At 51.2% G+C, this 26658-nt stretch overlaps 2 protein-coding genes across 28 annotated transcripts in view; one reads left to right on the top strand and one right to left on the bottom strand.

Annotated features, from left to right (window-relative positions):
- Window positions 1-8182, top strand: part of Cit (citron rho-interacting serine/threonine kinase) — a 161762-nt gene extending 153580 nt beyond the window's left edge. For 19 of the 25 annotated variants that reach the window (XM_039089825.2, XM_039089824.2, XM_006249472.5 and 16 more), the window contains 2 exons: window positions 4369-4678; window positions 5658-8182. In XM_039089825.2, coding sequence (XP_038945753.1) covers window positions 4369-4678; window positions 5658-5681 — 334 coding nt within the window. In that variant the 3' untranslated portion in view covers window positions 5682-8182. The remainder of the gene's footprint in view (window positions 1-4368; window positions 4679-5657) is intronic. The other 6 variants (XM_039089826.2, XM_006249469.5, XM_063271707.1 and 3 more) reach the window with 2 other exon arrangements.
- A 4393-nt stretch (window positions 8183-12575) lies between these two features.
- On the bottom strand, window positions 12576-23092 carry Prkab1 (protein kinase AMP-activated non-catalytic subunit beta 1). 3 transcript variants are annotated; one of them, XM_006249481.5, is made up of 8 exons: window positions 22952-23092; window positions 22685-22853; window positions 20301-20464; window positions 19259-19352; window positions 18893-19007; window positions 16908-17041; window positions 13912-13980; window positions 12576-13706 (listed from the first exon to the last, which is right to left on the bottom strand). In XM_006249481.5, the coding sequence occupies exons 2-8, from the start codon at window positions 22841-22843 to the stop codon at window positions 13629-13631; spliced, it is 813 nt and encodes a 270-aa protein (XP_006249543.1). In that variant the 5' UTR covers window positions 22844-22853; window positions 22952-23092; the 3' UTR covers window positions 12576-13628. The 3 variants fall into 3 exon arrangements, with proteins under 3 accessions (XP_006249543.1, NP_114182.2, XP_063127783.1); NM_031976.2 differs by having other exon boundaries at window positions 12593-13706; window positions 22685-22968; XM_063271713.1 differs by lacking the exons at window positions 12576-13706; window positions 18893-19007 and having other exon boundaries at window positions 13910-13980; window positions 22685-23031.
- Window positions 23093-26658: the final 3566 nt, after the last annotated feature.

Here is a 26658-nt window from a genome sequence, read left to right as displayed (position 1 = left end):
GGGAATTGAATTCAGGTCCTCAGTGTTCTTAACTGCTGAGCCATTGGTGCACCTGCCCCTTCATGTAAAGAGATGATGGTCTTGTCAAGTTTCCAAACTACCCTGAACTCCTGGCTCAGACAGTCCTTTCCCCTCAAGGATCTGAGAATCTCCTTCTTCCTCCCCCTCACACCACGGCCAGGGAAGAAGGCAAATTTGTTTCTATTCAGACATCTTTCTGCATATACACAAGCACAAGTCCATGTTTACTACGCCATAAAAAACGATACCTTATATCAGTCTGCTTTCTGGCACTACCACTAAATGCCTGATGCTGGGTTACTTATAAAGAGAAGAGGGGCATGGGACTTGTCTCAGTCAGGGTTTCTATTCCTGCACAAACCTCAGGACCAAGAAGCAAGTTGGGGAGGAAAGGGTTAATTGAGCTTACACTTCCACATTGCTGTTCATCACCTAAGGAAGTCAGGATTGGAACTCAAGCAGGGCAGGAACTTGGAGGCAGGAGCTGATGCAGAGGCCATGGAGGGGTGTTGCTTACTGGCTTGCTCCCCATGGTTTGCTCAGCCTGCTTTCTTATAGAACCGAGGACCTCCAGCCCAGGGATGGCCCCACCCACAATGGGCTGGGCCCTCCCCATTGATCACTAATTGAGAAAATGCCTTACAGTTGGGTCTCATGGAGGCATTTCCTCAAGGGAGGCTCCTTTCTCTGTGATAACTCCAGCTCGTGTCAACTTGACACACAAACCAGCCAGTACAGAACTGTTCTGAAGTCAAGGATCCACACGTGTACCTGATACGTGGTCTCTGTATCCAACCCTGCTCACATCCTAAAGGCTGTGTCTCCACCTCCCAGGACTACAGTTAAATTCCATTTCAACCAGCTTAACTGCGGAGAACTAGAGAGACCGCTCAGTGGTTAGTGTGACTCTTGCAGAAGACTAGCATTTGGTTCCCAGTGCCCATACCAGGGGCTCACGATATCCGTGACTGGAGTTGCAGGGGATCCGCCACCCTCTTCTGATCTTCTGGGCCACCTGCATGCACACAGTGCACTTAAACTCACACAGGCACACGCATGTCAAACTCCACCAGTATCTAAGTTTAAAATGTTTCTATCACCCCGAAGGAAGTTCGTTCTCCCCTGCATCAGTGACCGGTCAGGCATGTTCCGCCTCAGGCATGTTCCACAGCCAGCAAGGGCTGTTGTTCAACTCTTGGTGGGGCCTCCTCTTGTCCAGCAAGTCCCAGGTTCTGTCTAGCAAAGACAGCCCCGAGTGTCTGTGTAGATTTTCCAGGTCAGATATTGATCCTTTTCTGGAAATGAGCTTTTGGGGCACTGGAGCCTGTCTGTGCCTTCCAGATGTGGCAGGCTGCAGAGTCCTCATGGTGGCTGGCTACAAGCCCACTGGCTTCAGTTCTACCATTGATCTGGGGAGAGGCATGGGCCCAGGGCATGCTAAGTTGTCATTGAGCCTTAGCAAGTTTGGTTTTCTTGCATAAGTGCTGTTGGATTGCTCCAAGCTGGTTTTGCAATCCTTTTGGTCAGCATGCATGAGTGTGTGTGTGTGTGTGTGTGTGTGTGTGTGTGTGGTGTGTGTGTGGTGTGTGGGTTTTTTTTTGGGGGGGGTGCAGCACTGAGAATTGAACCCTAGGCCTGGCACACTAGCCAATGGTTCTGCCACTGTGTCACCCCTGCCCCCAGCCTTGGTCAGTGTGGTTTTAGTTAACCCAGGACCTTGATGGGAACCCTGAAGTGACAGATGGCCAGTTGCTCCCAGCTCTTCTGAAGCTGATTTACAAGGTCTCCAAACACTGTGTTTGTTCTAAGTCCTGTGAGGTTGCTTTTGATGACCTTTGTGTGTCTGGTGTCTGTTCTTTGTTCTCCTGGCCCTCAGAGGTTCTGCACCTCAGCTTCCTTTCCTCCCCCTCCTGAAGGGAAAGTATGTCAGGTGTGGGTGGGGATGGCCTCAGGGCAGTGAAGGAAAGTGGCTTCCTTCTCCTTTCCTGGCCCTAGGGCCCCTGTGCCCTCTATTTCAGGCAATGCTGCGCTTACCTCCCTGGGGCCGCACCTACTTGCAGCCCCAGGAGCTTGGTGTAGAAGTTAGTCGCCTCATCCTGGTCCAGAAGACCAGGAACCAGAGCCACACTGAGTGTGGGGAGCTGGAGACCTTGGTCCCCAGAAGCTCTGAGATTAGCCCAGGGGACTATTTCATTGGCCTGCCCTGTAAGCAGCTGTGAGGATGTCCTGCCCGTTGTGAGACATCATCTGGGACTTTGGAGAGCACTGAGTGCCCACTGAGGGCACACTCCGTATTCTCAAAGGATCAACATCACCAAGTATTCCAGAATCCTTAGGCATGGTAGAAGGCAGAGTGTCTTTAATATTCTCATGCCACGCCAGGACAAGCTGTCTCTCTTATTGATGGGTAGGAATCAACGTGTCTGAGATATGTGGTCCTGCGTCCCCATGCAGGTCACTATTCTGCAAATGGCAGAGTACTACACACTCTATGTTGTACCTTAACATGTCTGAGTGATGTTCACCCCTAAAGTGCCTAGAACCTTGGTGTCATTTCTAAGTCGTGCCAGAAAGGGGTCCGAGTGTTGGGAGTAGGCTTCCTCATGGCTGTGCACCCCACATGGTCCACTGTAAGTACCTGTTGCGTTGGCCCCAGGTGCTGTGAATGGGAAATAAGTAACCCGCTGGCTTCCCCGGACCGGGGTAGGACCTTGGGGGTGGGGTGCAGGGCAAGCCCCACTCCCGCCTACAGTCGGTTCTCACCAATCATTCTTGCTCCTGGCTGCTGTGGGCGTCTCAGAGTGTCTGTGACGGGCTTGACTGGCAGTGATTCACAGCAGGCTCTGTTTTCCTGGTCCAGTTAGCAGAGCAGGGACCATAACTCTGCAGAAACCATAAAGTGGACATGTTAGCTCATTGGCCATTATGGATACGGAGATGGAAGAGTGCCCAGTTGACCTGGAGTGATGAGTGCTGTCTTCCTTTCATTAATCTAAGCAGCTGTCTGGAGTGGCCTTTCCCGAGCCACCCTGCTTCCCGACTCTGAGCTCCTTCCCACTACTCTTAACAGACAGTGCCCCTGAGGACACATTCTGGAATGTCTCTTCCGTTACAATGAGGCATAATGTGTTTCTCGCCTTGAATTTATTTGTTCTAATGTGTCTTCTGTCTGGCCCAGTTCTGCAGCTTGAGGCATTCGAAGACCTTAACTCCAGGGTATAGAAATGAGCTCTCTTGCATTTAATGCCCCAGAGACTGAAGTCTGCTGGCCTTCGGAACATTTACCTGGATCGCCAGTTAGCCCTGTGTGGGGAAGCGAGGCGGCTCACAACTAGCTACACTTAGAGATCGTTCCGCAAACCCTGTTTTCCAGCTCCTTCCCGCAGGCTGTTCAGGCCAGGGCAGGGCTGAGGGTTGGACTGATCCTACTGAAAGGCTCCAGTACCCTGGGACTTGGTGAAGAGGGCTGCAGTTCCCAAGTAGATGGCTTGTGTGGCTGGCTTTGTGTGGCATGCACAAGGCCTTGGCTTCAGGTTTTAGTACCACTACGGAAATGGGTACTCAGAGGGTCAGAAATAGTTAATGGTTACTCTCTGAGCCACGGTGGTTTTTTGAGCTAGCTGGGCTTGTCCCGGTGTGCTTGCTCTGTTTGGTTTCCTAGTCTTACCAGGACTTATCCCTGTGTCTGTAGGTCATTTTATTCCTGTGGCTGGGAAGCACCAGCCGTGTGAGCATCTGTATCAATTGCCACAAAAACCACCCTTGGGGAGAGGGGGCCAAACGCCAGGCACAAGGCCCTAACGGTGACAGCCTTTCTCAAAACTGCTCCCTTGCACCAGGCCCTTGATGGGCCTCTGATTTCCGAGTTGTGATAGGCTCTGGGAAATATTAGGACACCAGACTGACCTCGCTTCGGCCACTCGGTGGGCAGCTAATGGGGCCTCTCCACCTCCGTGCACCTGCCTGTGCGGCGACAAGAACTTATTCCCATTTGCTGATGCATGAGACGGTGAGGGTTTAGCTGAGGCAGGAGCATGTCGAGGATGCAGTAAGTAGGGGCTGGCACCGACACTGGAAGTCGGGGGTTCTGCCCTTGTCCTTGGGTCTAAACTCAAGAGTGAATGGGAGTTATGTCTTTAACCCCAGCCCTCGGGAGCTGAGGCAGGAGGATTGTGACTTTGAAGCCAGCCTGGGCTTTATAGTGACTACATACCGGAGTGAGGCCTGTCTCAAACATTAAACAAACGAACTCTGTTGAAAGGGGGCCTGCTTGGATGCTTAGAGGGGATGGCAGCTGCAGCTTTGGGCCTGTGACGTCACGGCTCCCTGATTCCTTATTGTCCCCAGCAGCCCTAACAAGCGAGGCCCACCAACATACAACGAGCACATCACCAAACGTGTGGCCTCCAGCCCAGCACCACCAGAAGGCCCCAGCCATCCCCGAGAGCCAAGCACACCCCACCGCTACCGAGACAGAGAGGGCCGGACAGAGCTGCGCAGGGACAAGTCTCCAGGCCGTCCTCTGGAGCGGGAGAAGTCGCCAGGCCGGATGCTCAGCACGAGGAGAGAGCGGTCCCCGGGGAGACTGTTTGAAGACAGCAGCAGGGGCCGGCTGCCTGCGGGAGCCGTGAGGACCCCACTGTCCCAGGTTAACAAGGTGAGGCAGCATCCTCAGGGCCGTGCAGCTGTCATGCATGCTGTCGTTGCAAAAGCGGGACACCATCTCTGTCATGCAGGCCTGTGGGAAGTAAAAGCTTAGGAAGAAAACATGCTTTAAGGAGCTTCCAACACAAATGACAGTGTGTGATTGGAGAGAAGGGGTGTGTGTGTGTGTGTGTGTGTGTGTGTGTGTGTGTGTGTGTGTGTGCGCGTGTGTGTGTGTTACACCTCAGAATGTAACAGCTATCAGCCGGTATGCTGTTCCCCGCCATAGAGGCAGTCATAGTAATTTCTGGGGCTGTTCTATGCATACAAGCAAATAAGCCTATGTATCCCCCTTGTAAAATACACACGATAACATTTTGGACATTTTCCCAGCACACAGGCAAACATATGTATACATATTGTAGTCACAGATATTTTCTGGAAGGCTACCCAGAAACTTGCAGCTGCGCTTGCCTTCTTTCGAAGTCTGGAGTATCGTATAGCTCTGAGGATAGTGTCTGAATCAGTAGCCGGAGTTGTAAAGCGGGAAGCTTTCAGGACTGCTCACACAGGTCCTGGCGTTCGGTCTGCCTCGGTGGGCTGTCCTGTTTCTACAGCCCAGTGTAGACAGAGGCGTCACCTTGCTGTCCCCGGGGATGATTTTCCGAGCGGCACCCTCCTACAGATGCTATTACTTGCACAGCACTTCTAGTGGAGAAGGAAGCAAGGCTTCCTCGTTAAAGCTGAGCGTGTGTGTGTGTGTATGTGCACGCAACTGTGCACATTTGTGGGGTGGTTATCCAAGGACTCCGTTCCTGCCCCACCCATGCTTTGAGGGCTGGCTCTGTTGAGTTAGCATTGTTGGAGGTAGTACCCTTGTCAACTGCTGGAGGGACAAGATAGGCACCATAAAGTCCTGCTTGCCTTACCCAGGGAGCCAGCAGTTCTGGCTTTGGATGCTAAAATCCCCCTCCTCTCTGTTTGGCTCCTAGGTCTGGGACCAGTCTTCAGTATAAGTCTCAGCCTGAAGAACTCCTCCTCATCTCAGTCTGCAGGAAGACAACTGCGCCCTGGGTCTCCACCGCAGGGGACCCCAGCACCGTCTGCTCGCCGCATTCGGCACAGCTGGGTCCAGACTGTCCTTGGCACGGATACCCCCATCTCCGAGGGGTGCAGATAGCCAAGGCTCTTAGGCGCTGCCAGCGCTCAGTTCCCCCCTCGGAGGGGGGAGCACCCTCCTGCGGTCATCTCTGCACTGTTACTCTCTCACAGCATTCACAGACTTTTGTACTTAGCTCCAGCCTGAACCCGTTCATCAAAAGGAAACCAACCCGGACTCGAACCGTGGCTGGAAGTCCACTGCTACTCTTAAGATCCTTGGGTTGGTTATTTTTTATTTTTCCCTTTGGTTTTGATCATCTCCTCCTCTTCTTCTTCCTCCCTCTTGTTCCTCTTCCTCCTCCTTTCTCCTTTTTTTTTTTTTTTAAGACAACAGAATTCCTAGTAGACTTGGTAGCGACGTATTTCCTGTTGTAGTGGTTTTAGCTAGATCACACCATCAGGTCTTTGCCACTGAATCATAGCCTAGAAGAGCCCCCGTCGGCCGGCTAACCCCCCCCCCCCCCCCCCCCCCCCGTGTTCATGTAGCTTCAGTCATTCTTGTCCCGGACCATTCTCATAGATGGCCCTGTCTTACCCAGGGTGACATCGTAGCCAAATGTTTACCGTTCTCATTGCCTCTTATGGCCTTGACAACTTCCCTTCCCACCAGCCAAGAATGTATGGAGGGTCAATGGTGCCTCGCCTCAGAGGCAGTGACCTGGGGCCAAGGGACCTGGAGCTCTCCTTCCCCGCCCCTCAGCCTCTTCCACCCAGCCTGCTTCCCCGCATAGCTTTTGCCAGGAAAGCTTGCAATAGACTTGCTCCAAGCCCAGCATTAATAGGCCTTGGGGTTGGGCCTGGGCAGGGGGCACCCGCCTCCTGTCCAAGCGTCTGTGTGTTGGCCCTCACTCCTCTGGGCTGAGGAGGAGACCCGACTGGGAGCCCTGCATGGCGGATCGCTGCATGTGCTGCCCCTGACCTGCCTGACTCCTCCCTGGGTTGCTCTGCCGATGTATTGCTGCCATCCCATAATCCCACCAAATCAAGACCCTCTTCGATGACTTGTCGACAAACCGGCCACAACAGGCTGCAATCTGTAGCACTGAACAAGCAAACAAAAACAAAACAAAACAAACGCTCAAGCCTTACGACCAGAGAAGGATTTCAGCAAACCACACTCCTCCCTCGGTTTCCCTCCCGCCTTCCTTCTCCCTGCTGACTTCAAGGATGACTGTGTGCTCACACAAAACCCAGCACGGTTCTACCCCACGAAACTGTGACTTCCTAGATGAGCCTCTCCCTAGGGCTGGACCTAAGGCCAGGACATTGGAGAGAAGCCGCAGCTCAACGCTCCCAGCTCCTCCTGGGCTGGTGAGTTCCCCCTAGGTGCAGTGCGGCTCACCCGGTCTCTTCGCCCTCTTTAGAGCGCAGAATTCCTGGCAACTGGATAGAACCAACATAGAGGCTTTGCAGTTGGCAAGCTGACTCGCGGCCTTATCTTTGCCTTTAATCTCCCACAAGGAAGGCCTCTCTTGCTTTGGCTTCTCCTCGACTCTTAGGCGTGCCTCCACAACCAAGGCACACCCTAGGTAGGCTGAAAGGTAGACCTGTCCCCACCGCAGCAGGTGACCGTGTCTGTGTTTTAAGCCCACGCGTCCACAGTCCACGTCACTTCCCAGATTATAACCTGGTCTAAATGCCGACTCCTTCCTGCTCGTCTCTAACCTAAGTGCTTTCTCCTCTGAACGCCTGTGACCCTCCACATCCCGTGCCCTGCTGTTGTGTTTTATGTGTTGCTTGGAGTCTTTGGGGTCATGTTCCCTATCCTGGTCCCCCTCCCAGGGCAGATCTGACTGGCTGTTTGCTGAAGTTTTTGTCTCTTGGTCCACAAGTATTTGGAATGGTCACTGATAGCTGGTCTCCAGTCTTGGCATCTCATTTAGGACCTCCACGAGAAATGGGCACCTTGAGCCCTGACAGTGTATATTGCGTGTCTCATCTGTGAAGTGCTTCCTGCTACATAGAGCTAGCTCAGACTGTACATATTTACAAGAAACTTTATATTCGTAAAAAAAAAAAAGGAAATTGAATTGGTTTCTACTTTTTTATTGTAAAAGGTGCATTTTTCAACACTTTTGTTTTCATCGGTGGTAGCTGTGGGCGGCCACCTCCGCTGGAGTGGGGAGCTCTCTGTGTGACCACCGAGATGCCAGCAGGAAATAACCGTAACCCGAAATCGCAGTCAAAAGCTTAGATTCGCATCAGTAAGATTCTAGGTCTCCAAAATTACAGGCTTTTTCTTCATTACCTTTTTTATTAAGAAGGAGGAGAATGGATGGACGGTTCCAGACCTGCCTGAGAGGAAAGACTCTGTTGTTGAACCAGAGTGAAATAAAGCAGTGGTCTCAAATGTTCACTCCCTCGGTATCATCCTTTCTTGTCAGAGACCATGGTCAAGGTCCGTGCCGGCTCACTGGCACTCAACTCTGAGGGAGGCTTTTCCAGGACTGGAGAGAACCAAAAGCTGTTGGAATGAAGGGGTTTGGGGGCACAGTTTGGTCAGCACTTCTGTGAACTAGGGACTTGTTATTAAGGTCATTTTCCAGAGCAGGCAATTCAATGAGGCTACTTTACAAGGATTAGTCCAGAACAGATTAGCCGTAAGGCAGCTAACCAGGAAAACAGGTCAATACGAGGTTTTTCTGATCCCGTTACGCTCAGGCTGCTGCGGCTGCCAAGAACTTAAATTTGCAAGCCTCTTTTGAGGGAGTTCCGACCAAGGTAACTGGATGCTTCCTGTTCTGACTAGAAACTTCCTGTCTGCAAAGTAAACTGGCTCCTCCACTTGTGGTTCATTATTTCCCCCCCCCCCACTCCACCCCTACCCCCAGGATACCTGTGTAACAAGGTAGTCGGATGTAGTTAAAAGTTGACTTTGCTGGTTAAACCTATGATTGTAAGAAAGAAAATGACTCACAAAGAGGGAGATGTTGCAGCCTCTTCCATAGAACGAGTGCGAGAAAAATGACTTCACCATCCGCCAACCAGGTCAGCTATTAGCCTAGGGATTCTTGGCAGCCAGGGGCTACCTTATACGCTAAGTAAACAGGGATTGGCTCCAAAAGGAGTGTGCTGAGACGTAGGGCGTCCTCCAGACCCAAAGGAGCTGCCTCTGTGGCACAACTCATGAAATCACACAGCCCCGCCACAGTAATGAGGCTGCCTCTCTGAGTTTAGTGTGAAGTTGTATCAGACGCACACCTTAATTCTCACAGAATTCAGGGCACTGGGTGCACACCAAGTTTCCTGATTGTCAAACTCTTGGGCCCCACTTACTAATCTGTCTGCAGCAGAGGGCCTTTTCCATAGGTTGGTTAAGAACATGCACGGGGAAGAGAAGAGCTGGCCCTCAGGGGCAGCAGAACTGCCACCAGTCTGGCACCTTTCCGTGGCTCTCAGCCAGGACAAGTTTGCCTGCCTTCCCCCACAGGACGCTTGGTGGTAGCTAGGTAGCTAGGGTTCTGGTTATCACAGGTCTGGGTTCCTGATGGTATCCAATGGGTGGTGAGGTCAGGGACAATGCTACACACACACACACACACACACACACACACACACACACACACACACGAGAGAGAGAGAGAGAGAGAGAGAGAGAGAGAGAGAGAGAATGATCCATCTCTGTCGTGCCAAGACTAAGAACCGGCCTGTTCTTATTCCGGGCAGAGGCGGCTCTGGTCGGCTTTCTTGCTGCGTTAAAATGCTGCTTATACTATCTGAAGCTCGAGGACTGGGACCCAGTCACATCTCGCATCTGTTTCCTGAAGCAGAAAGGGGCTGCGGGTGGAAATACAGGAACCACTGCTTTCCCTTGGGTCTGTCAATGAGTAATAGAGATGTTTGCCCAGAGGGGTTATTCGGAGTGGAGGAAGACTTTGAAGGTGACTCCCCTACCGTACCCACCTGTGGCACCTTCAGACAGCTACAGATTAGGGAAAGTGGGGCTGACTCCCGGTATACCTGGCTGTGCGGTTTCCAGACGGCACAGTTGAGTTCCCTTTGGGGCAGAGGTGGGGCAACTGTAAGGTCTAGCCTACGGATGGGGATCCCAGCGACACGTGCATCCATCCCATGGGGACGGTAGCTGAGCCTCACAGACCTGACTCCAGCTTGTCCTGGGTTTGGACCCAGATACAGCTGTCAGGAATACTGGATGGTTCCTCCAGGTAACTGAGATGAGATGACGGACTTTTGAAGAAATGCAGCCATTCACGACTTCCTTGCTTTCCCTGGAGGATGTGAGAGTAAAAGGCTCAAGTCTCTGTTTGTATATTAATCTGCCTTGAAGTACTGAGGACTCATCGGAAGCGGGACCACTCACTGACCCAGCATAGGTCTCCATCGTATTGCTCAGACCGTCGGTAAACACGGGTCAATGTGTTTGTGTAAATACCTGAGGCGGGGCAGTTTATAACAAACAAGTGTATTTCTTGCAGCTCTGGAGATTAGAGAGTCTGTGACTGGCGAGGACTGCTGTAGACTTCTGAGATGAGGCTTTGTTTCTGAACTCTTCACAGCTAGAAGGCTGCGTGCTCATGTAGTGAAAGTCAGGAAGGCAAGCTGGCGAAAAGCTTCATGAAGCTTCTGTTGTAAGGTTGCACCCCCTCATGTGGGTTGGGGAGGGACTCTAATGACTTAACTACTTAAACAGTACCTTTTGAAACCATCACAGCACAGACAACTGACCTTTGGACTCTATGTAGTCAGACCACAGCAGATGAGATAGCAGAACTCACTTGAATGAATGTGAATTGTGCTCATGTTCAAAGAAGCAAATTAAACAGAATCTTGTTCTCTAAAATGCCCTCTGGTCTCTGGTCAGTTACAGGTTTCTAGGATTTCTTGACTTGCTGATGACTGCACGGTAGTTTCCTTGTCTGGTGCCCTGGCTTCCTATTTGTGGCCATAACTCATTCTTTTTTTTTTTTTTTCCTTTTCTTTTTTTCGGAGCTGGGGACCGAACCCAGGGCCTTGCGCTTGGTGGGCAAGCGCTCTACCACTGAGCTAAGTCCCCAGCCCCGCCATAACCCATTCTTGTTCTGTGGTTCCCAGTGTGAGGTTAGGGAGTCTTGGGTATCAACTTGCCTAGCCCGACCTCACTTTCCAGAGGGCATCCCTAGAAACTGTGTGATTTACACACAGCCCCGAGCTACATCGGGTATGGGACTCAAAGGCTGACACTGTCAAGCTGGTGACCTAGTCTTGGAGCACTGTCAGCTTCCCTGGTATCTGTACTTACAAGTAGGGACAAAGGGGAAACAAGTGGCCTCGCCCAGGTCCTCTGGATTCAGTGTGTTTTCTGTGTGGTGCTCTGATTGTTCAGGTGGACCGCCTAGAGAGCTATACAGGGAGTACGCCTGGTATCCATTCATTTAACCCACCTAAACTAAAAATGGTTGCTAAGAACTTGTATATACACAGGCAGCATCAAGCATAGAGGAAGATGTCTGTAGCTTATATGTAAATACTGTGCTGACTGCAGTGTCTGGAGATTTTCACAGTGGGAGCAGGAATATAAGCAGTCGTCTGAAGATATCGAGGAAGCACTGTATCAATCTTGAATTATTGTTACGTTTTACTAATTTTCAGGCCCTACTTTTGGCCTCTACAAATGTGTTTAAGTTTCCAGAGGGAGGAAATGTATCCTTATGGAAAAGCAATTTGAGTAAGTTGTCCCCTAACCATGGGCCCAGTCCTCATCTATAGACAGAAGGCTAACAAGGCAAACATGCCTTGGGTCACAGCTACAGGTGACAGTGCTTCTGAGGGCTGAATGCAGCTGCTCCTTTCCCATTCCTTTGAGGTAATTTACTCCACTGCCTTTAGCTCCTGGCTGTGGGATCGCTCACTGGACCGGTGGGCATCTCCTGCACCACAGAGGACATCCTCTTGCTTGGAGAAAATGAGATTTTTCTAAATACACACATGTAGCGCTCCTGTCCTCATGTTTTGAGGGTGTGCCTGCTGTCTGCTGCTCTGCCAATTGTGTCCCTTAGGAGCCACCTATGATCCTGGGCGCTCATTTACGTAGGGTGGACCCTGAACTGGCTTGTAAGATGGCATTCTCAGTTGGGTGTTTCAGCCCCTTCTGGGTAGAGCTAGAATTTTTTTCTAAAACTGTTTGTTTTATGAGCGTTGGTGTTTTGCCTGCATGCCTGTGTGAAGGTGTCAAGATCTTGGAGTTACAGACAGTTGGAGCTGCCATGTGGATGCTGGGATCTGAATCTAGAAGGGCAGTCAGTGGCCTTAACCACTGAGCCATTTCTCCAGCTCCTGACAGGGAATACAGGATGGACAGGTGTCCTGATCGATCCCCCCTTTCCTCTTGAAGCAGGATCTCTCAGTGAACCTCAAACTCCCGCTTGAACTGCACTTGCTCGCCGGCGAGCTTTGGTCTGCTTGGTTTTGCAGCGCAGCCCTAGGGCTGTAAGCACACAGAACCTTTAAGTGGTTACTGGAGATCTGAACTCAGGATCTCATGCTTGGGCAGTTAGTGCTCTTAGCAGCTGAGCCATCTCCCCGGGGCCTCAAGAACTAGCTAACTCCCATGTGACATTTTCTAGTTGTACCTCCACCAGTCTCAGAGGCGCCCACAGGGGTGATGGCGAGGAGTCTGGTGCTGACCCTCAGCCTGGCAAGCACAGCTGTGTGGCCCACTCACTGCGGAGTACCACAGGACAGCCACAGGACAGCCCGAATGAACCTGGAAGTTCCAATCTTGTCTTCAAAAAACATTGTAGAGTCAAAACTTTCTCCAGTTATTTTACAAAGCTTTATTGAAACTTGTACATCAAGATGACAGCAAGTCCGTGTTTTGAAAACAGTAACAAAAGGTACCCAAAACTCAGGTTTAACCAAATAGCGGACACCACAGAGCTTGTGCCTACCTATGCTGACAGGTGACAGGAGCCTGTACCAATGGGCACGTCTGTGACATCACTGTGGAAATCACACTGAGCACACGATAGGTTCACTCGTGCCAACCCTGCTGGAACCTAGCAGTCTGCCGCAGGGTGCCAAGCTCTCTTAGATCAGGCAATAGTAACCACCGTGACACTCTCTGCTCACTGGAGACACGGCCCCCAGCTGAGTAGCACGTGCTAGAACTAAAAAGAGGGCGGGCACTTCGACCAGGTTGTCACGGTAACATGGCCAACACTGCAACTGAAATAAGGTGGACAACCTCCCATGGTGGTCAGTCCTCAGGATCGTCTGGCTTGATGGAGAAATGGCAGTGGTTTCTGATGTCTGTTTGAGAACGATTATTGCTCAGTAGTCACATGACCTATAGTCTCGTCCTGGTGACTTATTGCCTTAAGTGAGAGTGGACAGCCAGCCACTCTGGTTAAGAAGGTCTCAGTGCACAGTGTCAGGAATCGATTGCGAAGCTGCATCTGGAAATTGGACACTGAAATTCCATGGAGTCTACAATCTACTGCTGTGATTCGGAAGGACAGGCAAGACCGAGCACTGCTTTCTTCCAAGCCAGGCTTCAGCAGGGATGATGAGGGCTTTGGTGACTTCAGTTCCTGTCCTAGGTTTTCTAGCAGGAACCAGCATTCAGGTCTGGCTGTAGACATCTCGGGCCAGCAGAGGGATGATGCTTAGAGCACTAGAGCCTGGCGCACTGCCTGCGGTGCTGGGACCACGGGCTGCCGTCCATCCGATTTCTGGCTGTGCCTGGACAGACCTTCAAGGAGGACTATGTGGGGGTGAGATGTCCCGGAGTGAGGATGCGCATGCACACGGAGAGCCCAGCGCCGCCCGCCTGCTGTCCCGTGGCCCACGGCTGGCTCATCCTCTCATATGGGCTTGTAGAGGAGGGTGGTGACGTACTTTTTCTTGTACCGATGGGTCGCACTGAGCACCATCACTCCATCCTAAGAGGGTAGAGATGGCCCGTCAGGGACTCAGACTTCAGAGAACGTGACTCACCACAAGCTTACGGCACACACAGCTCTGGGGCCCACCTTCAGAGCCCCAGCCCGCCAGCCCCGAAGGCCGCTCTGCTTATCAGCACACCAGGCCATCCTGGCAGGCTGGGTTCTCAGAGCGCACGCTCAGAAAGGCCAGACAGGTCATTACCTTGATAGAGAGTGCATAGAGGTGGTTCAGCATGACGTGGTTGGGCTCCGGAAGCAGCGCTGGATCACACTGTGAGGGACAAAGGGACACATGGGCAAGGAGGATCTGGAAGTCAAGACGGCCCCACCCCCTATTTCATGGCCTGGTCAGGGTAGCCCAGGAGAGAGCCAGGCTCTGGAGTTGGCCTGTCTTCCCAGGCTGGGCAGCGTGAGCTTGTGGAGAGGACAGGGAAGGTGAGAAGAGTGGTTCCTCCATGCTAGCCAGATGCAACAGAATGCACTTCTGGTCAAGTTTTCACCCGGACCTCTAATGCAGGCCCCACTCTAGTCTCTTACAGAGAAGAGGCAGAAGACCAGGCACCCACTGAAAATGCTCTCCCGGAATGCAAGATCTGCTGTACGCTGTACGCTCCATGCTCCATGTTTCTGAGAACCAAGTCTCTACAGCTACACGGTGAAGCATGCAGGTGACTCTGACATGGGCACTGCCTCTCCACACCGTTCTACCTAGAGAGGCTGCCGGCTAGAGCCTTTTCATTCCACATTTCCAACTTTTAAGAAAATGCACTCACATGGGGCTGGGGGCTGGCCTCAGGCTACCAATCTGGCTTGAGGCTGCAGTCCCTGCCTCAAGGGAAGGACATGTTCATGTTACTCAATACTCTGGGAATCCCAGTCCTGATGTGACTTCAAGATCTCATAGCTGCCAACAGGCCTCTGAGACCTTGGGTTGAAGGAAACCAAGAGCTCTAGAGGTGTGACCAGGCCTTTCCAAAGCATAGGCATCCTGGGGGCTCTGAGTGTCGGCCTAAGGAGTGGCCACCTGCATCCTGGAGAGCCCTGCAGTGGCTACGTCTGAGTCTGGGGAAATCTGCTGGGGACAGAATGACCTGTACTCAGGAGCACAGGTCAAAAGAGAAAGAAAGGCCAGGTCCTAGTCCAGCTTTGCCCACCCAGCAGGGCCTCCCAGCACGCACGGGTCCTGCTGTGAAGCTAGCAGAGAGCCCGTCCTACGTGCCCCAGCTGCTTCAGCCGACCGCTGCCGGGAGCGGTCCAAGAATAAATAACAGTTTCAATGCGTTGCTTTAAAGCACCATGTTGGGGACACGCGAGTTCTGTGGAATGGCTACATGTTCATCCTTTAGTGTGCATGTTAAAAACAACCACTTAAAATCTGCTTTGTGCTGTTACTGAGCAGAGACCAGTATTGTCTACGGAAACATGGATGAGCCACCATATGATTCAGCCATCCAACCCACGTGTGTGTGTGTGTGTGTGTGTGTGTGTGTGTGTGTGTGTGTGTGTGTGTGCGTGTGTGTGTGCGCATGAGCGTGTCCAAAGGAGACAGAATCTGGGTAAGAGACACATACTTCCACGATCATTACAAAGCCATTCGCAATAGCCAAGATGGAGCCGGCAGCTGAGAAGCAGACTGACACATGTGGCCTGCGGACAACGCTGGGGTGCTGTGCTAACTGGAGCCCGGCAGCATCCGGGTAGGACACTGCATGTACACAGGAGGTGGCCAGAAGGCACACATCTACTATGGATGACTACGGACACAATGAGACCCCTTCCTCAAACTCCTGCTGTTTCCCCTGGTAGGATGGACTAGAACCTGGACTGGGAGTTCAAACATTCCCTTTCTCCTTAAATTGCTTTTGTCAAAGATTTTATCATAGCAACAGGAAAAGAAACTACAACAGTATGTGGCTCAGCCTTAAGAAGGAAGGAAATTGTCATATTCAACACACATATGAATTGTGGACATAAATAAGCCAGCCAAAGGGCAACATACGCATTCTTTCAAAAGCAAGCTAGGAGAACTGGAATGGAGTTCTGGGGAAGATATGGATCAAAAGCTATAAGATGTCTGTTGGGCAGGAGAGACAGGAGAGCTGGGAGAGGAGCTACTGAGAGAGAGAGCGAGCAGGAGGACCAGAGTTATCGAGAGGACAGCAGATTTCCCAAAGCCTCTCAAAGACAGCCGACCCTGAGGCTCCTGGGATGCCAGTCAACACATCTGTATTCCGGTCTCTTCACTGTGAAGCGGAAATAAGACCCCATGGACAGCACTGCCCTGACTGAGACAAGAGCTGTGAGAGCTGAGGCTGCCTCTGACAGTGAGGTCCCAGAACAGGTTCCCCCGAATCCATGTTCTAGCCTCTCACTGGCTTTTGTGGGTGGGAGTGGAGGGCTAGGGGGTGTGCCTTCCTGGTTAAGGAGGTACTGAGTGGCTTCCAACCTCTGAACTTTTATACAACAGTGAGGCGATGGCCTCGGCTGAACCTTTGGGGACAGTGGCTAAGGGTCCTTGCAGTTCTTCACCGGGTACCTGTTTGAGATGTTACCAATAAGCGTGGATACATGGTTCTGTCAGTGGGTCTGAACCTGACTGGTCCTAATTCACAGGAGTGACACCAGCCGGAATCTGTGCTTGGACACAAGTGAAGTCTGGTGCCTTGAGGAAGGCATGTCTTCCGAGACAGAGCAACAGACCCTGACACTGCAGCAGGGAACGCTCCACGCAGTCAGCTCCCCAGCACACGGGCTCTCTTTAGCGCCAGATACAGTTTGCTCTGTCCCTAAGTCTCACGCACTGGGAAGTATCCCCAGTGACTGCTGGGAGAGGTCCTAACGTGATGAATTAGGTCACAAGGGCAGGGCATGGTTAGTGCAGGCACCCCCAGTGGTCAGTCATCTTCTGCCATAGTGGCTGCAGAACAGAGGAATGTGTTAAGACAGCCAATTCTGCCCCAGAGGGCTGATAATTCTGAAAGCAACAGTAATTAAAACTAGATTCTAAAATGTTATAGCTGGAAGAGGAATTCCGAGATCTAGCTGACCACAGGGTGTCGTAACAGGAAGCCAACCCTTCATAAGCAGCCTGTGTCTGTGTCCGGGGAGGACCTCAGCAGTTCCCAACAGTAGAAGGCACCGTGCTCTCCACTGCCTTGTAGGAGGCGAGCAGAAAGCAGCTCGGCTGGGAGTACTCACAGAGATGCCCGTGTCCTTGTTCAAGATGACCTGCAGCAGGTGAGGCGGGAGGATGGGCGGGGCCTTGAACCGCTCCTCTGGTTTAGAGATGTAAGGCTCCTGGTGGTAGGGTCCTGGGGGGGAACTGGACAGCTCTGTTGGGAGAGGGTGACAAGACGCTCTGAGACTGTAGGCTCTGGGGCTGCACTTGGTTCGTGGTGTCCTCGTCTAGCTCGAGATTGCACTGTCCTCAAAGACACTCAAGCCCCAGGGAAAGAGTGGGGCTGGGAATGCCTTGGAGTCAGAGTGCTCAGCTCCACGGTACCTTGAGCTTCTCAGTGAAAGAGCAGCTGTGGCAAAGCCAGATGTCTGGGCCCCTCCAGGGAAGTCTGGCCTCTTGTCAGCAGAGGAAGGCTTGCTTCTAACTTCAGGCTGAGTTTGAAATGCCACAAGTTCTAGGCTTCAAGTGGGCATTAAGTGGCCCAGCCTACATTACAAGGCCTCCCAGGCAGAATAAAAGAAGTCTGATGAGGTCCTGACGTACTGAGAAATAACAATAGCGCCTAGGTGTGGAGGCTCTTGGCTCTACACTCCTGGGTCTGAGTGTCTTTACCTCACCTTAGAAGCACCTCAAATCCTGACGCTGGCTAGCTAGATGATGGCACTGAGCTGTCACCCGAATACCTAATCCCTAAGCTTTCTAGAATGCTAACTTTCTCAACATCCATTTCTAGGTCAGGCTCCCTTCACACCTCAGCACAAGACCCAAGAAAAGCATTACATGTACAAAGCCGAGTTATAAGAAATACATTAAAAACAAGACCAATGGAGCCGGTGGAATGTCCGACCTGGCGGGCAGCCGTGGGTGGTGCACTTCCTGCCAATGATCAACCAGACCTTTAGCTGGAAGCTTTGGTGTAGATGAAGTTCAGTGCCAGCCGGCGAGGAGTGTGTGCACTGCCTCCAGGCTGCACTCTGCCCATTTGAGAATGTTAAGTGGTCACCTAGGAACAGCCAGCGACCCCAGCAAGAGAGCACTGGCTTTGGATTTCTTTTTTTTTTCTTTTGGAGCTGGGGACTGAACCCAGGGCCTTGCGCTTGCCTAGCAAGCACTCTACCACTGAGCTAAATCCCCAACCCTGGCTTTGGATTTCTAAGCCCAGATCTGTAACCTGACCATTAATCACCGCCAGCCAAGCCCACCAGTCAATTACGGCTGTGGCGTCAGAACTGCTAACAGAGATCCCAGGACACCGAGGGGAGGACAGGAAAGCCTGTCAACTGATGGCTGGCTACCGCTGAGAGCTGATCTTACCGAATTCCACAGGGCCCAGTCAGCAGCCCCTCATACAAGAAAGGAAGCACTCCTAATGCCCATCTGGACTGTGACACTCGGTTCCTCTCCTGTGCTGTCCCTCTGACCTCCCAGGTCTCTTCCTACCAGAGAGGGCAGAACGAAGGCCACTGAAAGCTCTGTGCTTAGAAGACTCTCGCTCCAGGGACTCAACAGAACAGGGTTCCAATAAAGAGTTGTGCCTGTTCTCTGCCGAGAGCCACTTCTAGCCGGGAAGCCGGACAAAGTGTGAATGGAGTACACCAGTGACAGCCAAGGTCACTGAGGTGTCGTTTATCACCTGTCAGCCTGCAATTCTCCAGGCACTGCCAGCAGGACATGAGCTGGCAGTGTCCCTGGCACTGGTTCATTGCTGACCCTAGATGTCCTCTCAGCCTCATCAGGCCTGCCTGTGGCACAGCATCAAGTTTAGTTCTGTTCTACAGCCGAGTGGAACTGCAGGAGACCCCACAAGACAAGGGAGGGACTTATGGCTGCTTTGGGGTTAAACTCCAACAGCCAGGGCTGACAGGGTAAGGAATGAACTGCTGTGGCCCAGAGTTACCACTGTCCGCCCCGCTGGGCAGCTCAAGTGTGAGAGGCAAGGGAGACAGAGTATGTCCAGGCCACACAGCCCCAGCCTGCACACGTGGGATAAAGTAACTGTTCATACCAGATACATCGGAGCACTTTTGGGAATCCACCATTAAAGCATCAAATACTTCAAAGTCAGTTTTCTTCACTTGAATGATGTTGTTAACTGTGCCAAGCTGGCTGGTTACTATTGGCTGGGAAGAGACAGACAGGCAGAAATCATAACATGGAAGGTCTGCGGAGTTCTTCAGAGGACTAGAATTCCTGGCTGGAAGGCCTCGCTACCTGGCTAGCTACTCTTCGTCAATTATACCAGTGAGCGGGCAACTGGCGCTATCTAACTCAGAGCCACACACAGGGAAGAGGGACCTGATAGCATGTCACAAGGGAGGTGACTGGTTAGTTATGCAGGTACCCAGAGGGCCAAGGGCTGCAGGCAGAGTACCTCGGAAGGATCGTGGGTCCACTGGCCATCCACAAAGAACTTGTACTGATGCTCTCCTTCCGGCAGGTCCAGGATGGCTACGAAGTTGTTTTGGCTGCAGAAAGAAAGGAAGTCGTATTTCAGCTGGGTGGGCTGCCCTCTGACTCCAGGTACAACCAAGAGTTCGGCTGTAGGACAGCAAACATGGCAACCAATTCGAGGTCTTGACCTGGCAGAGCCACTAATGGAGCAGCAGGCAAGAGTTCCCAGAAAGGTCACTTTGCTCAGATTCTAGGAACCTAGAATCCTAACACGAAGGTCAACAAACAGCTATTGATGCTCTTCAAGCCTATGTGCAGAATACCACCCACCAGGCACTGGGAGCCAGAGGGAAACACAGGCTATCAGTCTGCAGTGGACAGGGACTGAGTCAGTGGAACAAGGCTCATGGACATTCTCCACACAGACCTGTCTACCCTGCCACCACTAAGTGTTTTCCGAGTAGCCATTTCTCTGCCTGACTTGCCACCTCGTGGCTCCAGGTGCCGTGGTTCCCTCCTGCTTTGGTGTCAGCCCTGGAAACCCAAGTATCTGACAACAATTGGGCTCAGCCCAGCAGGGCACGGTCTCTCCCTCTGTTTACCAGAGGTGGTCACTAGTGACGATGTGGAGACAGAAGTCCACACCCGGGTTTTTGATAAAGTGTCTCACTAAACCCTTGCTATACCCTTGCTGACCCACACCCTTAAGGGCCCCAGCCCAGCACTCCGTCTAATGCACTAGGAGCAACTTTCTCAGAAGAAGGGCATAGCTGAGCATCAGAGTCCGGCACGGAGAGTACGGCATTGTCCACTGAGATACTGCTCTCTTCTACCAACGGCGACTGCTGGGGTTCGGGATCTGAACTCTCTAACTCATTAAGTATTTCCTCACTCAGCATCTGTCTTACAAAGATACCCACACGCTGGTCACCCACAGACATAGATCATTTAGAAACCAGAACACATCCACCGCTAAGACAAGAGACACAGCTAAGACAAGAGACCATGTTGCAAGCCAGTACCTTCTAGTGAGGGGCAATTTGCTCCAGTTGTTGAAGGATCCAGACAAGTAGACCTCCTTTCCACCCCCTGTCCATCGAAATACGGTGGGCCGAGCCTGGGCGGGGGCTTTCTCATTCACCTCGAGGTCGTGCTGCCACGCCAGGAACTCCTCCTTCTCTGGAGCCTAAGAGGCAGAGGCGTTCACTCAGGGTCAGGCAGACAGCAGTGAGCTCCCCACCCCGGCTGTTAACCTAAGAGACCACTGCAGTCCGATCAGGCCGAGGTGCTCATCCCCATGGCATATGACTTGTGTCTGTCCCCTACCTGTCAAAGGGAGATAATAAAAACTACCGCTTCTGTGGTATCGTGAAGACGGAGATAGTCTGACCCACATGGTGCTTAGCCATTTGCTACTGTTACTGCAGTCAGACTTCACAAAATCTCTAGAGGTGGCTACAAGGCCTCCTCAGAAGACCACCATGAGTCCAAGGTGACCTTAATACACTCCACTTCCCTTGTTAAGCAAGAAGTACGTAAGAATTTACTAGGGGCAACCGCAGAGCTGTTAAAGCTGGCACAATCAGACGGTGAGGGAAGAGCTGGGGTATAGAGAACTAGATAGATAAAACACACTGGTCCCTTCACTATGGCAAGATGTGAGTAGGACAGAGTAACTAACTCCAGACAGAGATAAAGGGACACATCCAATCCTGGGGCGAGACGCAGTTACATACAGACCATTTCTACTCCTCAGTTAGAGGAAAAGCCAAACACTGGGCTTCTCTGGTAGGGGAAAGCCCTGAAGGAAGTCCAGGAAGCTTCTATCCACCGCAGATACTGATCTGCTCTTATCTAAAAGATCCCTGCAGTCCTTGGATCTAAACTACACAGATCAGATAACATGCCAGAATTGCTCTAGGGCAGTGCTGCTTAACCTTCCCAATGTAGTACTGACCTCAACCATAAGATGATCCAGCTTCACAACTGTAACTTAGCTACTGTCAAGGATCACGATGTAAAGATCAGGTACCCAGTGTGTCTGTTATGCCGACCCCCTAGAACTCCAGAAGGGTGGCAACCACTGCTGTGGAGGACAACTAAGTGTAGCTACAAGGTTGAACTGGGGTAATGGGAAGAATCTGACTTGACCCATCAGTCACTACTGATGAAAAGAGAGGATGTCGGGTAAGCCCGTCCATCTTCCCTGACCCTGTAGAGAACAGCAACACCACGCATTTCTTTTTAAAAAGAAAAGTAAGTTTATCCAGCTCACTGGAAAGAGAGCAGAGGGCACCAGGGATATACACACACCTGCCCCAACACAAATACCTTTCACTTCCTCTTAAACAGCCTTGGGCCAAAACGACTTCTAGGGGTGGGGACAGATCAACTCCCAGGAAACATGCTAAAGATCACTGTACGCACCTTTCCCCTAACACACCAAGCTCAGAAAACAAGCTCCTATCACAGACAAGTGTCATAAAAGCAGAAACAGTAACGTGGGTCCTCAGCCCAATCTGGGGGTGGGTGGAGGTGGGGGAGTAAAAACAGAGTGAGTGGCCAGGCAATTAGCCTGTTTTAGTAATGGGGATTGGTAGGCAACAAGCCAGGTAACAGAGGCTCTGCTGGTCAGCGTCAACCTTCCTGAATGCAGTTTATTCTGAGGAATTAGCTTTTCTCTTCTAGAATCAACTGAATGCCCTTGGACTGGGCCCCATAGCCGGAAGCACTGTGGTTTTAAGAGAATGTGGTTCAAGCAGGAACTTTCTGCTTGGCCTGCAAGAATTGTTTGCTCTGGTCTGCTTAAAGTCCAAGGCATTATGTCAGTAAAGCAGGAGAGTAGTGGGGTAGTTAGCTGCTGGCTGCTGTTCAAAGAGACTCTTGGCCACTGACCTCAAGTGGAATTGCTGGATCTAAAATAGAGTTAGCAGAATAGCCTGAAACCATCAAAACCAAGCACCTCTAGAAGTCAGCTAGTCAACTGCACGTTCAGCTTAACATATGTGCTCCTCGCACCTTCAAAACGAACACTAAAACTCCCAACCCAACTTTTGCAAAAAAACAGCCAGCCTGAAGTTGTGGGGGAAAAAAGTGTCGCGAAGCCGCGCAATCAATTACACCTAAGAGAAAAGTAGACACTAGCGTTCAATTACAACTAGCTCGACTCTTAATTAATTAAGAATCTGAAACTCGGTCCCAGAGCTGCTTTCTCCTTAATGATGTTCAACGAAGCCCAGGGTGGCTCTCCCATCGGTAATTAGGGACAGGTTCCCGGGCAGCAAAGTGGACTGTGACAGGGCCAGCTCCCTCCAGGTGTGAGGCTAGGAATGTGGCGGGAACAACAGCAAAGGGGCCCTGCCCTCAACCTGAGTCAAGAGGGCTCGGATGCCCCTCGACTCAGCACCTTCATTTCCTCGGTGTGGAAGATGTCGGCGTCTTCGGGGCTGTCCATCAGGATCTTGGGCCTGTCCCCATCCTTGGTGCCCCCCGAGCTGTCCCTCCGCGGCGTCTTATGGCCAGCCTGCCGCTCCAGCGCGGCGCGCTCGCTGCTCGTATTGCCCATGGCGAAGTGTCTGCGGGGACACAGGGAAGCGGGAAGGGCCGGGCCGGGACCCCCGGGACCGCGGACCACGCCCCTCGGGTCGCGCGCGTTCGCCGAGCCCCGCTTTACCTGCTTGGACCGCAGCGGCTGGAACTCCGACAAGAGCGGGAGCGTAACCTGACACTCCTCGGGCAACTCCCCTCTACCCCTTAGCAACTTCCGCTTCCGGCCGGGCCCCGAGAAGGAAGGGTGGTCACTGCGGACGGAGCGCTGGAGGCTAGCGTGATGTCACTTCCGCTTCCGTTCTTGGCGCGAGCGTCCGAGGACGACCTCCTCCAGCCGCTCCACGCACAGCCGCTGCGGGTCGTTCCGGGAGGCTCCCAGGTCGAGTTTCCTGACGGCAGGCAGGAGGCGCTCCGGAGCTCGACTCTTCCCGCTCCTGACCGAGCAAGTTGCCATTGACAGCAATGCTGACCTCATCCCAAGAGTACCTGGGTTGGGTTCCGGGCGCTTAAATGGTGGCTCAGCACTATTTGCAGTTGAAGTTCTAGGGGATCCCGGCGCCCAAGACAGGGATCATATAAAGGCGGGCAGAGCATGCATACACATAATCTTAAGAAAACAAAAGTAAAAACACATGTTTAGGTCTCTCCTGTAGATACGCTGGCTCTCACCATTGAGTGTATTAGGATAACCTAGTGTTCCTTCGAAAGGACAGCCTCTCCAGACTGGCCAAGTCAGAGTTTCTGTAGACAAAGGTGGAGGATGCAGAGCATCTTGCCGGTGTTTGAGCAAAATGACAGACCTTGATTTCTGGGAAGTCGGTGTTATAAGTGGGCTTCTGTTGTTTGATTAAAGTTGTCCCATTGATATGACATTTTGCAAGGTGCCTTGGAGCCACATTGGTTATATTATGCATACAATGTAGTAGTGCTTAGTGCTTCCGTAGAAGTGTAGACTCTTGTTATAGAATGTTCTCACCTTCACAGCCAGCCTTTTTAAAAACATTGTTTGTGGGTTGTTGTTGTTGTTTTTATTGTTAGTTTTTAAACATTGGACTTCCTAGGCCATATCTTATGTTTCCGGGGTTTTGTTGTTGTTTTGGTTTTGTTTGTTTTTTCGATACATGGTTTCTGTGTATAACAGCCTGGGCTGTCCTGGAACTCACTTTGTAGACCAGGCTATCATCGAATTCACAGACCTCTGCCTGCCCCTGCTTCCCAAGTATTAGGATTAAAGGTGTGCACCACCATGCCCGTCATATATATATTTTTTAATTATCTGCAATGTGACACATTTTTGTTAAGAAAACTAGGGACCCTGATGTCTGACATACAGTCTTCTAGAGGGCCTTTAACAGTATCTAAGAAAAAGGAAACAAATTTTTATGGACAATTTCTATAAAACTTCACACATGAAAGCAATACACAAGCATGTTCTTCTGAAGCACTGCTTCTAATTATTACACTAATGCTAAGGTGCACGTTTCAAAATACTTCACCGCTCCGAAATTGGATGCTCCAAGCCATACAAGAATCTTAGATTTCATGAAATAGAGAAATTTAAAACCCCAGAAGTTTGTTGATACAAAAAAAAAAAAAAACAAAAAAGGCTAACTCCATTTTATAGGATATTTAAGCAACATTACAAAAAGAAAAGAAGAAAGAAAGCAATAGGTGGATGTGGTGGGACACCCCTGAAGTCCTAGTATCACAGAGGTTCAGGTCTTGAGTTTGAGGCCAGCTTGGGCTACACGGTGGGAGCTAATCTCAAAAGTAGTGTGTGTGTGTGTGTGTGTGTGTGTGTGTGTGTGTGCGTGTGTGTGTGTGTGTGTGCTGTTAGATGATTCAGTAAAGGTACTCGCCAAGCTAGTGTTTGCCATCTCTAGAACGCTACCACACATGCATACACACACACACACGCACACACACACACACACACACACACGCGCGCACACACACACACAGGCACGCGCAACACATGCACATACATGCGAGTGCAGACATGCATGCACATGCAAACACATACGCATGCACATACGTGTGCACATGGGCACACACATGCACACACATAATTTTAAGCAAAAAGAGAAACAACCAGCATTGTGTGGCTGAGTGTGAAGAGATGGTTCTAACATTCCGGAGACCTTCCAAAGCCGAGCCCCAGAATGACAGAAGAACATGGGCTCCGACGTCAGCCTGACCCGGTTCAGAGTCATCATGGTGTCTATTGGGAAATGGCCACAAAAGTAACATCTGTCTTAGAGGCCTGTTCGGTGACTCACTTCTTACCAGTCAGGGAATGTGGTTAGAACGCACTCAATGGGCGTGGCTTTTTTTTTTTTTTTTTGTCAGCATCATCCTTTTTGAAGATGGGAAGTTCTGGAAGCATACAGAGCAAACACCATGAATGGCTTGGCCTGAGAATGAGACAGGAAAAAACAGAAGGGAGGGCTTTGCTTTCTAGCTTGTGCTTTCTACACTTTGCTTCACTTCCTTGCCAGCGAGGCTGTGAACAAAAATAAATGAGACAAGCCCCAGCTCTAAAGGGATCCTTATAGAAGAGGGGTGGGCCACAGGAGGGTGAGGCGCAGGTCGCAGGGGATTCTCTCCGAGCTACAAGAAGGGCTGAGTGAGAGCCAAGGAGAATTGTCTGGAACCAGCGAACAGAATTTGCTCAGTGAAGTCTGAACTGTTGAATGTTCCGGCAGAACTGAGTAAACCAAGCTGGAATGGATGAGCTGTTTTTCTAAGAGTGGTTCCAACGTCCTCGAGTAGTCAGCAAGGAGCCCAGGAGCTGTGAGTTCTTATCTGAAACAACTGGAGAAGTGAGTGTAGCACGTGTGGACTGAATGTGTGGACTGAAGGCCCTTATCTGAGCTCTGCAGATGCTTCGATGTGCCTGGACAGTCTCGAGACTTCTGCTCTCACTCAGATAATTGCGAGACACCCTCGTGCATAGCTAGATCTTGTCAGTGTTTTCCAGTCAACGAGACAGTCCAGTTCCTGAGATTGCACAAAGGAGTTCCGTTTGGGAACGCCTGCTACAGAAGGGAAGTGGGCACTGAGATCTTGACTAAACCCCCTTCTCAAGACTGTCTGGTTGTATGACCATACCTCATGGACTAACTCTAGCCTCTTTCCAACAGGAACAATCAACATAAGAATCAGAGGTTTGGGGTGGAGAGATGGAGAGGGTATAGGTGCTGTAGCCTGATGACCCGAGTTCAACCCCCAGACTCAAATTGGTAGGAAGAGAGAACAATTTAACAGTTGATAAATAATATCCCCCTCCCCTTTTTTCTAGAATAGAAATAGCTCACCATTTGCCAAAAACCATGGTACTCATAATTAAATTTCAGAAAATCGCTTTTAATTCTCTTTTAAAATTTATTTATGAGTACACCATTGCAGAAGGGGATGCTGGGAACTGAACTCAGGACCTCTGGAATAGCGTCAGTGCTCTTAACCTTTGAGCCATCTCTCCAGCACATTGCTCTGAATTTTTAAAGAGACATTTTAGTCATCAGAGTATTTGAAGATTGTAGAAAGAATCGCTTATAAGCAATACCTGTCCCAAACAAACAAACAAACAAACAAACAAACAAACGACACCTATGACCAATGAGCTGAGGCAGGAAATAGGAGGTGGTAGGACACTGGCAGGAAGAGAGAGGATTCCAGGAAGTCAGTCGAGTCGCTAGAGATCCTCCTGGGAACATAGAGAAGGTTAGAAGTCATGGGGCTGAACAGGGTAACCAGCCACATAGAGGATCTCAGGATAGAAAAAAGTGGAGATTCGCCGAGGAAGATGATGAGACAGACGCCGGTGATGAG

Source organism: Rattus norvegicus, chromosome 12 (genome assembly GCF_036323735.1).
Source record: "Rattus norvegicus strain BN/NHsdMcwi chromosome 12, GRCr8, whole genome shotgun sequence".
Classification (NCBI taxonomy): Eukaryota; Metazoa; Chordata; class Mammalia; order Rodentia; family Muridae; genus Rattus; species Rattus norvegicus.
This window is presented reverse-complemented; position numbering and strand designations above follow the sequence as displayed.

Coding starts and splice junctions, on each gene's coding strand:
- Prkab1 (XM_006249481.5), bottom strand. CDS start 22,843: ATGGGCAATACGAGCAGCGAGCGCGCCGCGCTGGAGCGGCAGGCTGGC. Junction 19,008..19,258: donor GGACCCACGATCCTTCCGAG/GTACTCTGCCTG, acceptor GTCTCTTCCCAG/CCAATAGTAACCAGCCAGCT. Junction 17,042..18,892: donor AAAGTGCTCCGATGTATCTG/GTATGAACAGTT, acceptor CTCTCCCAACAG/AGCTGTCCAGTTCCCCCCCA.